This window comes from Eublepharis macularius, chromosome 1, assembly GCF_028583425.1.
Source record: "Eublepharis macularius isolate TG4126 chromosome 1, MPM_Emac_v1.0, whole genome shotgun sequence".
Classification (NCBI taxonomy): domain Eukaryota; kingdom Metazoa; phylum Chordata; class Lepidosauria; order Squamata; family Eublepharidae; genus Eublepharis; species Eublepharis macularius.
Window position 1 is genome coordinate 35,015,116 of NC_072790.1, and position 13,089 is coordinate 35,028,204.

The 13,089-nt window shown below is 42.0% G+C and overlaps 1 protein-coding gene across 1 annotated transcript in view; it reads left to right on the forward strand.

Annotated features, from left to right (window-relative positions):
* Positions 1-13,089, forward strand: part of RANBP17 (RAN binding protein 17) — a 249,739-nt gene that overhangs the window by 21,344 nt on the left and 215,306 nt on the right. The window contains exons 5-7 of the mRNA XM_054994554.1: positions 8,162-8,227; positions 8,806-8,910; positions 10,935-11,100. Of these exons, the coding sequence (XP_054850529.1) occupies positions 8,162-8,227; positions 8,806-8,910; positions 10,935-11,100 (337 nt within the window). The remainder of the gene's footprint in view (positions 1-8,161; positions 8,228-8,805; positions 8,911-10,934; positions 11,101-13,089) is intronic.

The window sequence follows — 13,089 nt, forward strand, 5'->3', positions numbered from 1 at the left end:
ACAAGAACAGGCATTATACTGTTCTTTAATACTGAGATTAGATGTATTTTTGTCAATTACCTTGGAAATTATGACCTAGGAAATGAGATGTAGTGGGATTAAAAATGTGTAAAATGGACTTTCTGCTGGTGCAATATTACATTGACAGAGGGAAGATCATAGACTGGAAATTGGAAATTTGGTCCAATTTGCATATGCTAAGCTACTGTTCATTTTCAAGGTGAGGCTCTTCAGCTGGTGAACCAAGATTTCTTTATGGTCAACTGGAAACAGTATTCTATGGCTGTGATTTAAAAACCAAACATGTCTTATTGTGGGCTGATGTACACCCAAAGTTCATGCTCAGACTTCCCCATTCATGTCAATACAAGGGTTTTTGCTTCGTGATTCTTATGGCAGAGGTTTGCACCATGCTCCTTTCTTACTACCAATTCAACACAAGAGTTTAAAAAGAATTATATAGAAAAGGCAGAGTATTTGTATGTCAAATTGCGCAAGAGTGGGAATTGAAGGAAAGCCATAGGAATTATCTATCTTTTGAGGTTAGTGCACTTCCATTGACTTGTATGTATCACTAAAGCTTAGATTAAGTCGTTTTTTGTGAGGGAGTAGTGGTTCTGTGGAACTTCATTTGTGTGTTACTAATGGTGGCAGCTACACTTTTTGAGTAACCAGAAAAGATTGAGTGAGCAAGACCCAAAAATATGTAAATGGAGAAAACAAAGTAAAAGTGCTCATTAATAATAACAATGAAATATATTCAACAGTAAAACAGCAGGATTTGAGTCCAGTGGCACCTTAGAGACCAACAAGATTTTCATAGTGTAACTTTTTGAAAGTCAGTGCTCCCTTTTTCAGACATCCACCTTAAACTATTCAACAGTAAGTAACACAACACAATAAAAATAGTTTCTCTAATGCTAAATAGCCAATAAACCAATATATACAATAAATATGTAGCTCTAGCAATATGTTGAGTATTCATCACTTAACTAGTTCATCAAGAACAACCAACATTTGTTTGTCATGTACTCAGTTAATCTAAAACACTAAATACATTTCAGCTTTTTCCTTCTTCAGTGGTGTAAACTCTACATATTACAAGTTACAACTTATCTCATGCCAAAAAAATTCTGAGTAAGTACAAATGGCTTCAGACATGTCATATAAAACAATACATTTGCAAATATATTTCATAGAAGTCTCCTCATGAGAAGCAAACTTGAAATCAGGCTGGAAATTGGAGGAATTCTTGAAGAACCTGCATTTAGATGTTAGAACTCTGAAGGATTCTTGAAGTCTTGCCTCTACATATAAACTGTTCGGCATGAAGTGAAATAAAAATCAATAGATCAAGGAGCTCAGAGTGGCATACATCCCATGAAGTGGGTTAGACGGAAAGGCCCAAATTCACCCAATGAGTTTCATGGCAAGCGGGGATGTGAGCTTTGGGCTCGTCAGTACTAGCTGGGCGCTCTTACTCCTACAGCCACATTGGTCACTTGTAGGGCTGTGCATGGGGAAACTGATTTGGGATACCCCCAAATCCGAAGCGGCAAGCCGCTTTGGATTAAGGTTTCGGGAATCGCTTCAGTATGCTCCGTGAAGATTCGGAGCATACTGAAGCAAGAGGGGGAACTCCCCCACCCACCCCCCACCCTCCCTGGGGCAACCCCTCTACACCCCCCCAGGGAGACCCTTCCACCCCCCACCCAACCCTGGGGAGATCCCTCCAACCCCCGCCCACTTACCTGGCGGCGGGAGGGTTATCAGCTGGGCGGTGGGCTGCTGCTGCCATGGTGGCAGCAGCGGCAGCACGGCCTGGAGCCAGCCAGCTCCTCTGCCACTGCACCGCTGCTCAAGCCTGTGGGGTGGTAGGGAAGGCTGGAGCCGCTGCCTCCAGCCCTTCCTGCCCCTCAAATGGCCGTGGTGCGCCGGCACCGCTGTGGCCATTTGAGGGGCAGGAAGGGCTTTCTCCGCCTCCTCCGGCCTTTCCTGCCCCTCAAATGGCCGCTGTGGCGCCGGCACACCGTGGCCATTTGAGGGGCATGAAGGGCCGGAGGAGGCGGTTTCGGCCTTCCCCACCACCCCGCAGGCTTGGGCGGCGGCGCAACAGAGGAGCTGGCCCAGAGCCACTGCAAGGTAGGTGGGCGGGAGATGGGAAGGTTGATGTTTAAAGGACCCCGCCGCTGCTTGCAAGCAGCGGCGGGGCACTTTAAACAAGCCCCGAAGCTTACTGAAGCTACCCAAATCGCTTCAGTGAGCTTAGCTTTGGCATGCTGGCCCCGCTTCGGGAATGCCGAGGCTTGCCGAATCGGGTCCGCTTCGGGTAACTTTACCCGAAGTGAAACCTGAATAGCACAGCCCTAGTCACTTGAGCTGATCCTTGTTTTGCATTTGTGAAATCATCTGCCATTACATGTTTTCTAATGTTCTGTTTTTGCATAAGGGGGGAAAAATCTGATGATATGTTACATTTACTGCACTTTAAAATCATTAGGAAAGAACAATAAAAAAGAAGCCTTTCTGTTTATTAAAACAAATACGAGAAGAATACTGTGGCTTTCTTGCAGTTATTTTTATTAATGTAATTTGATTTTACATTTATTATTTAAATGTTTGCAGTGTGAGTTTGCATTAGCTAATTCATTAATAATGGAGATTCAAGCTCAAAACTTTGCTGCTTAAGAGTCTTTTTTCACTGAATTAAATTCCTGCAGGAGAGAACATAAAGCCATATTTCTCATACTGGGCTGAACTGTCTGTTAAAATAAAAACATGTTGATTTGTAATAAACATCAGTGTTGGGCTTAGGCTTGTTGATTTTCCTCAAATTGAAAAAGCATGTCCATTTTTGAATTTGTAGATTTGTATGCCTTACCTAGTTCAGCAACGACTGCCAGGAGTTCCTAGGGGCTGGTTGTTGGTGTCTCTGAAATAGCTTGGAGAGCTGCTGCTGATCAGAGTAGGCAATACTGGGTTAGGTGGATTGGTGGTCTGAATGAGCATAAGGCAGCTTTCTCTTTCCTTACATGTGCGGACATGGCTCACTCTGATCCCGCTGAGACACATACCTTCCCGTTCAGAAAAGCAGGGATGATCCAGCCAGGCCTAGGGTGTTACACAACTACACCCAAAATATCTACTCTCTTCCAACAGAGGTTCTGTACTGTCAAAGGGCCAAACTAACCATCACATTTGTCATATGTTTTCCATGGGGACTAGCAGCCATATGCAAACTACTGGCCCCATGGAGAACTCCCTCTAAAAGTGTTATGGTGGCACAATTGTGTTCAAGACGGTGAAGTGGAGGAAGAGGGTCTTCTGTTTCCCTCCCACATTGTTTTCTCAAACTGAAATGACACTGGGGGTGTTACTTCCCCTATAACAACAACAACAACAATAGCAACAACAACATTTGATTTATATACCGCCCTTCAGGATGATCAGATCAGCAACCTTTATTGGCATTACATCCATATTAATAACAAAAACATTTGATGCAATCAAATCTCAGTCTACAAATACACAACTCGCCTCATAGATGCAAGATACAAAAATTTAGCTACAGTTTTGATCACCTTTTGGTTCTGAGTAGCCAATAGGAAGATAATTTTACATTTATCCGATTTCCCAATTTGCTCTCTTAGCAGTGGATCAATAAGTGTGGGATGTATATCACAGTAATAAGTACAATAAAAAAAACCATGTTCCAGGGTTTCTATGTCTCGCTAAGCACAAATGCATAACCTGTTAGGATATGGCGTTTTATGGAATCTCCCATAAAGTATCACGGAAGGTAGCACATTAAGCCGAGATAACGAATAAGCTCTGCGATCATATGGGGCCATTAAACAAGTTAGATATTCTGCCCTATACCCATGGGGTAAAAATCCCAAACCCAGGGGTGAACATCTGCCTTTTGCAAGACTCCTGAGATTCTGAATCTCAATGTCAAGTTGTCTGATCAGTGCATAAGCTGATTTTTCTGTGGGGGAAAATAAATCTTCATTAATCCCTATTTTTTCTTCTACATGGTTAAGCCACATGGATGACTGAGACTCCATCAGCATGTAAAAGATGAGGCTATCCTCATTATTCTTAAAATGCAGATGCAACCAAAATTTGATAGTGATAGTAATCCATGTTTAGTCTCAAGGAGTCTTTGATTGGTTTCAAGGTAGATGGCCGCATAAGACACACACGTGGGAAGGCCCAATGTTTTCTGTAAGAAGTTGGATTGTACTCTTTCCACTTCCTTGTTGAAAGCCATAATCCATATAGGTACACCATAAAACAGACCTGCGCTAATTTTGTGGTTGAGTACTTTAATAGCTGCAGGCACAAATTGATTACTCTTGGTGAAAAAGAAGCGAATGAGCGCAAGTATGTTGCAGTTCACAGATTTTATCGATTCCCTTCTATGCAGAACCCAGCTAGCTCTATAATTGAAATGGATTCTTAAGTAACGAAAACTTTTGACCTGCTCAATCCTCAATCTTTATATTCCGTTTTAAAGGTTTCTCTTCAGGATGACTTAACACCCACTCAGAGTGGTTTACAAAGTACGTCATTATTATCCCGACAACGAAACATCCTGTGAGGTGGGTGGGGCTGAGAGAGCTCCTAGAAGCTGTGACTGACCTAAGATCACCCAGATGGCTTCAAGTGGAAGAGTGGGGAATCAAACCCGGTTCTCCAGATTAGAGTCCTGCTCTCTTAACCACTACACCAAACTATGTGGGACAAAGAATGCCTCCACCAGTGCTGGCTTGGGAAAATGGCATGGGGGGAGGCAGGAGTCCCTTCTCCCCCTGCCCTCTGATTCCTACCAGAATCAGGCCTCCATGGAGTTCTCTATGGGGACTGGCAGCTGATGTATGGCTGCCAGTCCCTATGGAGGATATGTGACACATCACATCAAATTGGATGCTAAAAAATCCTGTGGCGGATGCTCCAGTAGTGGCGGTCACCTCCAAGGTGGTAGTTCTGAATAAAAGTGAGTTTTTCTGATCCCAGGGACCAATTACAGGATGCCTTTTTCTGTACGATCCGTAGGGTCTCTGACACTTTGACAAGCACAGAACAGCTAATTCCATTGTGGCTCAAACCTCAATCTTGTTAAACCTGCATATTGTTTCCCAGAGCCAAAACCTCCATTAGTACCTCCTTAGCTAAACCATCTATTCCAGTTTTGTAATCTGGCATAACCTTTGACCAAAGCAGTGGGACCTGGACCAGAAATCTGGGTCAGTTTCTCCTCCATGCTGTTTAAAGAAGGGGCTAACTAGCCTTCTGTTAGGCTGCCTCCAAAAGTGTATGAAGTCAAAGAAGAACTTTTTTCTCACCACTACATAACTTCCACAGACTACTATGATGAACATACACCTTCCCAAAATTCATGGTATGCCAGTACCCCAACAAACTGTCAGGAAATTAACATCAGTTTGATGCCATGGTGATCTTGATTATTTCATCATAAATGGGAAATGTCATCCTTGGACACGAGAGTTCTGGAAACACCATGCAAAGTATTTGTCCTCATGCTCTTTATTAACTGTGAAAGGCAGATTTCCCCCCCTTTCATCCTAATGGTGATGTTCAGCTACTAGAAGTGGACCTGCGGTAGAAAGGTCCTGCAGCATATTTTAATTTTTTCACTATTCTGAAAGAAAATGGAAAACATCCCTAGATTTCAACTTTTTCAACTCCTGCCTGAGGAAACATTTTGAATGTAAACATCTGTACAGCAGCAGAGTCTCTCCGGCTGGGAGATTACCTGGTATCACTAAATCTAGTGGAAGACCAACTACATGGGCTGCTCCTACCAGTGCATCACTTGTTCCTCAAATTATTTTGTGGGAGTCGGTTCCGTTACAGTAAAACTTGTTTAGCCTCAAGGATGTTCTCAAGGCAGATGGTGGGTAGAGCACTTAAGAACTAGAGTTGTTCCGATGTTATCCCTGTTTGGGAGACAACATGATCAGCTCCCTGTTAGAGACCAGGGGAATTGAATTGTGACCTTCGTGTAGTCATGCCTAGCCTGTGATAGTTTTCTGGTGAATCTCATTTTTTTCCATCCTATCTAATATCTCCAGCACTTCATCGTGGTGAATTCTTCCTCCAGCTTAAGTGGCTCTTCCTTGAACAGAATAACCATTTGTTAGAGGAAGGGTCCTTAGGCTGGAGGAACTTCAGCCAATATCATATTGCCAAGCCAACTGATGTTTTGCAGAGAAAGGTTCTGCAGATTCAATTTGTGCTGCTCTGGTATTTGGGAGAAGATCACATAGCAGAAGGAGATGCTGCTGAGGGAATCCTTGCACATCTGGAAATCTTCAGAAATGGAGTGGGCATAAAGGTGCAATTTCCATTCAGGTGCCCCTCAAATATTAAATTCTCTAAGAAGATAGGTTATGGCTTTGGTCAACATCCTGGGAGGCTCAGCTAAAAACCACCTGACTTAGTCATTTGCACATTGAATGTTTTCTGCATAATGCATCTTTACAGTACTCTTCTGTAGTATACACATTTTGTAGTTGGGATCATGCTTTACAAAGCAATATCCTAAGTAGAGTTATTTCAGTCTAAGCCCAGTAACTCTGCTTAGGATTGCACTTTTCGTTTTGCAAGTCCTTGCTGGATACTGATAAACTAATGCTGCTTGAATGGGAATGGAAAGTTGGACTTAATGTAATGTTCATTCTCCTCCATGCTGAATAGATAGGAGAGAAGATCTTCAATCTTGGCTTGTCATGTGTGGGCTTGCAGGCCACACATAAACCTGGCAGTTAGAATTTGTGCCTGTTGCAAACTGAGTTTTGTTTATGATGTCCAAAATGAGCATTAGTGAGTCCTGTCAGGGGTGAGTTTTATTTTGCTCGCGCTGCTACAGCTCTCAGTGACGGTATCACTTGTCATGCAGTGAGAATCAAGTTTATTTTGTAAGCAATCCAGTTTTCTGTTTTATCAAAGGCAGAGTGATCATAAGGGTATTGCAGCAATTTCATGTGGAAGGGCCCGTCATGTATTTGTGCGGGTTTTTTTTGCTTATTACAGAGCTAGGCAGATCCTCCCGGATCATGTACAAAATACTAACTTCTAATGATTAGGTAATTGTTTTTGAATTTTTTAAAATGTTCAGCTGTCTTCCTGAAAGAACTTTTAAAGTACATTTTTGTGAGTGGGAAAATAGTCTGTTCAGGTTTTTATAGGTGATATATACCTTATTTAGAAGATTTATATCCCACCATTCGTCCCAGTCAGGGCCACCAAGGCTGCTAACAATTAAAAACAGCAGTATAAAAACACATCATAAAATAAGTTAAAAACCAGTAAACAGAAACATCGATTAAAAACATAGGGCAGGAAGGAAGGATTATTGAGGGAATGCCACACAAAACAAAAAGTCTTCACCCGTTGGTGGAAGACAGTGATAGAAGGGGGATAGATGAATATGCATGGGGTGGGGAGTTCCACAGTCTTGGTGCCACAACCAAAAAGGCCCTCTCTTGGATTGCCCCCACTTAACTTCAGAAGGCGGGAGCTCCCAAAGCAGGGACTCTGAAGATCATAGAAGTCAGGTAGGTTTGTATGGGAGTCGGCGGTTCTTAAGGTATGCTGTCCCCCGACCATTCTGTGTAGTACTCTGCTTTTTCTAGGAACAGAGTGAATTTTCATAGGTGGTTTTACTTTGATTCTCATTGCCTTAAGCAGGTGCAACTTCCTCTTTCCACACAACATTGTTTTCCGTTGTTAGCTATTGAGACTGGCTGTGGATGCAGAAGGTGTAGTTTCTGCCATCTTTATTGTTGGCATGCAGTCGTATAGACCTAGTCTGAGTATTCACTGGTACTGTTAATATAACTAAAGAAACCTCGTCGTTTCATTTTGTATTTCCTCCAAACTAGCTATTGCAAAGGTTGTTTTGGTGAAAGCCAGCCAAACCAGTATTTCCTCAGCGTGGAGTTGATATATGTAGCTTAGAACAATAGGAGGGTAAACTCTCTTGAAGGAATATTTTTTTGTCTTACGTATATCTAGGCTGAGGGCTGGAAAACAAATCTCTTTAATGCAAGGGAGGTAGCTACCCCCCACCCCCCGCCAGTGACCTAACATTTTCTTGTTGGAACACGAACACTTCTGTTTATATTTGCTTTAGGGGACTGTGGACCACTGCATAATAGGAGTGATGATTCTTTCAGAACTGACTCAGGAAATGAACTTCGTAAGTACATTTCTTTCTTATTAACATTATTTTGTAACGCTATCTGAAAACTGTTGGAGTGCATCGTGGGGCAGGGGAAGACTTGATTTGGGAATCTAATTTGCAAAAAAAGTCTAATGGCTTAAGAAAACAAAGCATCTTGGCGTGGGATAAAGTTTAGAAATAGATAGTACTGATACCTGCTGAGTGAGGAGAAAGAGGCCAGTTCCGTATTTGCTAGATCTAGTCCTAATCTGTAAAAAGGACAGTGAAATTAGTCTGTGTCTTTTTGTTGCATGTTACCTTTATGATGCTCTTAGATAACTTGTATTCTGAATGACTTCTTGCATTTGGAACTCCTTTGCCCAGTGGTTCGGCTGCAAATCAGCACTCTACTTCCATGTGCTCAGTAGGTGTCCCAGCCATTGATCGTGCTGACTTACACTGTGTAATCTACCTTGAGTCTGAGTGAGAAAGGCAGACTATAAATAACATAAATAAATAAAAAAACTTGTGTTTGCTAGCTCACACACTAGAAATATGCTTTAACAAGTTCATATAAACATGTATGAGTTCTCCAGGGTTTGTTTTCCTTTTAGGTTGATTATTCTAGACCTTCATCAAAACATCGAAAAATAGCTACCTCATTCCGTGATACCACTTTAAAAGACATTTTGATGCTGGCGTGCTCTCTGCTGAAAGAGGTAGGCCCAGATGCTAGTCAGTGTAATAAAGGCACAGTATTTCAGCATCCAGAACACAGATTTCAGTATTGTACTACATAAAATGGCTCATGTGTTGCTGCCATTGAACAAGATTAGCATGCAGCTAGTTGTGGTACTTTCCAATAAGTACAGTGAACGGTCAGAGATGAATTAATTACATGAGTAAAATCTCCTTTTGCAATGTGGCAATATACTCCATTGTCCAGACTAATAAGGACGAGGTGTGTATCTCTATGCCCCTGTTCCTGATGAGCACATTTGGCTTCCATATTCAGTCTGAGGTGGAGCTTCTGTGCTACTTATTGTATCAACCAGTCACCTTTACTCAAGTGTAAAACAGGAATATACAGTCAAGTATAGATAGGCATTTAGGGATGATGGTTTGACATAGCCATTGGAGCTGGTGTAGTGAAATACTTGAGTAGATTTAGGTAAGAAGTTGTGGCCAGTGAAGGGTACGGAGAAGGAAACTTCCCTTCCCTCCCTACATGGCTCTGCTAGGTTCATCCGCATGCTGTTTTCATGAAGGTGAATAGGACAGGGAATAAGCACTTGCTAGTTCCTGACTGGTCTATGCAGCTCCCGAGCCAATTAAACTAGCAGTGGCAATTGGTTCTTTCTAGAGCTGGCTCCATGGAAGAGGCTCTTTAAGGAGAAGAATTACTTCTGTCATCGTTTGTTTCTTCAGGGGCTCAGAACCTGAAAACTTAGTGGAAGATAAGTATAGAGTAGATAAGGGATGATGTTTCTTTCTGGCCTTAGGGAAGCTGGGAGCAGGCCACCTGCCCAGCCTTTGCATCAATGTTCAGCCAGCTAGGATGATGTGTTTAGGATTAGGCCAGCCTGCAGTGTGTGCAGCTAGCCACAGTTCTCAAACAGAACACAGGGGCTTTGAGGAGGAGCTCACATGCTTACTCCCTCTTAAGCTAACAGGGACACAGAAGGCTTCTGATGATTAGAAGGTGGCAAACCTATGTTCAAGCCCCAGTATTGGGCCAAGAATCTCACTGGGTGGCCATGAAAAAATCTCTGCCAACTAACTTGCAGGGTTTTAGTGATGATGAAATTAAACTGTGTATATATATTCTGAGCTCTCTCAAGCAAGGGCAGGATAGAAATACAATAGATAAGTAAAAGAACTCTGTAATTGATACTTACACACGTCAATTGCTGGGATAGTCCATGGAGCAGAAGTTAATTTTTGATGGTTAGCTATGGAACACTTGGTGGATTGTGAGTGGGAAGAAGCTTTCCTACTCTATAGGATTGTGTGGCAAAGTAAAATTATGGTGTGAAAGAGGGGCCTGAAAAAAAATCATCTGCTTACCCTTTTCCCTGCTGTTTTGCTCCTGTTCTCTGCTGCTATTTCAGAATGAGGGCAGTAATTCTTGCCCTCATTCTGAATGGATAAACATTTAATCCTATTTATGCCCTCCAACCCCAATTGCTGACAAGGGGGTTGGTTTTGGCAAGCAGAAAGCTTTTTCAAAAATTATACCCCCACCCCCATATTGGTTCAGGCCTAATCTAGCTGTCATAGATATGGCCTAATGACTGTTAACGTGACTTTCCCAAGTAACTGCCTTGGTTACTATTAATATGTAGCTCCTGATTCTTAACTTTTATATCGTTGACTGCAGTGCCATTATAAAGGTAGTGATTTGTCTTATAATTAGGCTGTGATTTGCAAGCTACTTGAAATGCTTGTACTCGACTCAAACAAATTCACTATGAAAAAACTTTTAAATTTGTGGCTTAAGGCTTCTATGTCTTAGGGGGAAGGACAACTTTGCTTGACTCTTACTTTATGCAAGTCAGTTAGTTTGCCAGCCTGTTTAGACATCATTAGTTTAATCAGCTTTTGTTCATAAAGATGGGTTTGGGAAATGTGATAATTTTTGTTGAGGCCCTAGGCTTATTTTCTGTACAGCAAGAGGATTTTATTTGCAGCTTGTTCAGAACAAGTAAGCTACTAACGCTCTTTTGTGTTCTTTCCGATGTAGATGCTGGCAAAGCCATTAAATCTTCAGGATCAACAACAGCAAAGTCTAGCAATGCACCTTTTGAAACTTGTCCTCAATTGTCTTAACTTTGACTTCATTGGCAGTTCAGCAGATGAATCTGCAGATGATCTATGCACTGTACAGATTCCAACAAACTGGAGATCAAGTAAGAATGATCAACGCTAATGGTCTAAAGCAGTGATTCTCAGCCTTTGGGCTGGGATCCAAAAGAAGTTGTGACACTAGCAAGTGGGTTGTGAGGCCAGGAAGGAGGAGGAGGAATTGGGTGAGCTGGGAGAGGAGGCTTGATAGCAGATTTGCTTTATCCTGAAAATTGCCGTGAAATACAGCTTGCTTGTTAGTAGTGCTGTATAAATGTAAGTACTAAATGTGAAAAAATGAAACTTGTTCAGGGTTGACTGTTAATGAGATTCCCACAGATCCAGAGGAGTTAGCCATGTTAGTCTGTAGTAGTGAAATAGTAAAGAGTCCAGTGGCCCCTTTAAGACTAACCAACTTTACTGTAGCATAAGCTTTCGAGAACTATGGTTCTCTTCGTCAGATGCATGGAGGGTATGAAGAAACTGGCCAGATATATATAGGTGGTGAGGGGAGGGGGGGAGTAGATGCAAATCAGTTGCAAAAGTCATGAAAGAGGTGGAGCGCACCATCCAGGCTGGGTGTGACCCCTCCCCCCCCCATAGCTGAATCTGAATGGAATGCCTGAAAGGCAGTTACTTCCGGTAATGAGAGAACCATCCAGAGTCTCTATTCAATCCAAGTCTGACTGAGTCCAATTTACATATGAATTCCAATTCAGCAGCTTCCCATTGGATTTTATTTTTTCAGTTGAACTACGGTGATCTTTAAGTCCTTGATGGAATGTCCTGGTAGATTGAAGTGTTCTCCCACAAGTTTCTGGATGTTGCCATTTTTAATGTCAGATTTGTGTCCAATTATTCTTTTGTGCAGAGGTTGGCTGCTTTGTCCAATGTACAGAGCAGATGGACATTGTTGGCACATGAGGGCATATATCATGTTGGAGGATGAGCAGCTGTAAAAGCCAGAGATAGTAGTTGACACCATTGGGTCCTGTAATCGTATTTCCTGGGTAGATACGAGGGCAGAGTTGGCTGCCTACAGACAGCCCCCCAACCTTAAATGACTTCTCACTAACAACCATGACTCGGTTAGCAGAGCCACCAACACAGGTTCCAGACCCTGCAACAGACCCAGATGCCAACTCTGCCCTCATATCATGTTGGGGAGAGGCAAAGTAATGTTGAGTTACTTTGCAAATGGGTTCCAAAAAGCACTGTAAGTTCAGAAGTGGGTTCTGCTTCAGAAAGTTTGAGAAACACTGACTGGAATTATTAAATATTTATTTAGTACACTGCGTGGTGTTTGTGATGCTTTGTGTTTGTAGTTATATAAACGGTATCCATATCCTTTCCCATGTAAGCAAATTAAGGCTCAAAATTTTACAACAAAGACTCTTACCATATAGGGAAAGAGAAATGCCAGATATTCAAGCTGGATTCTGAAAAGGAAGAGGCACTAGGTGGTTAATGGATCACACCAGAGAATTTCAGAAGGAAATTGGCCTATGTTTTATATGTTATAGCAAAACTTTTGACCGGGTGGATCATAAAAAGTTATGGACAATATTAAAAAAGAAGGAGCTACTATGTAAGGATGTAGAATTTGAACAATGAAGAAGGCTGACCAAAAAAAAAAATTGATTCATTTGAAATGTGGTGCTGGATATCATGATGACAGCCAAAAAGATAAATGGGTTCTAGATCAAATCAAGCCTGAATTCTCCCTAGAAAGTTAAAATGACTAAACTGAGGCTATCTTACTTTGGTCACATCATGAGAAGATAAGATTCTCTGGAAAATACAATAATGCTAGGAGAAGTGGAAGGCAGTAGAAAAAGAGGAAGACCCAAAGTGAGACGGCTGGACTCAATAAAGGAAGCCACTGCCTTCAGTTTGCAGAATCTGAGCAAGGATATTTTGGAGTTTGTTAATTCATAGGATCTCCATAAATCAGAAGCAGTTGAATGGCACATAACACACACATACACAAACCCATGTCCTGAGTTTTTAAGGGGATTATGTAAGCATAAAATCTCATTTAGGTCTAGCAAGAT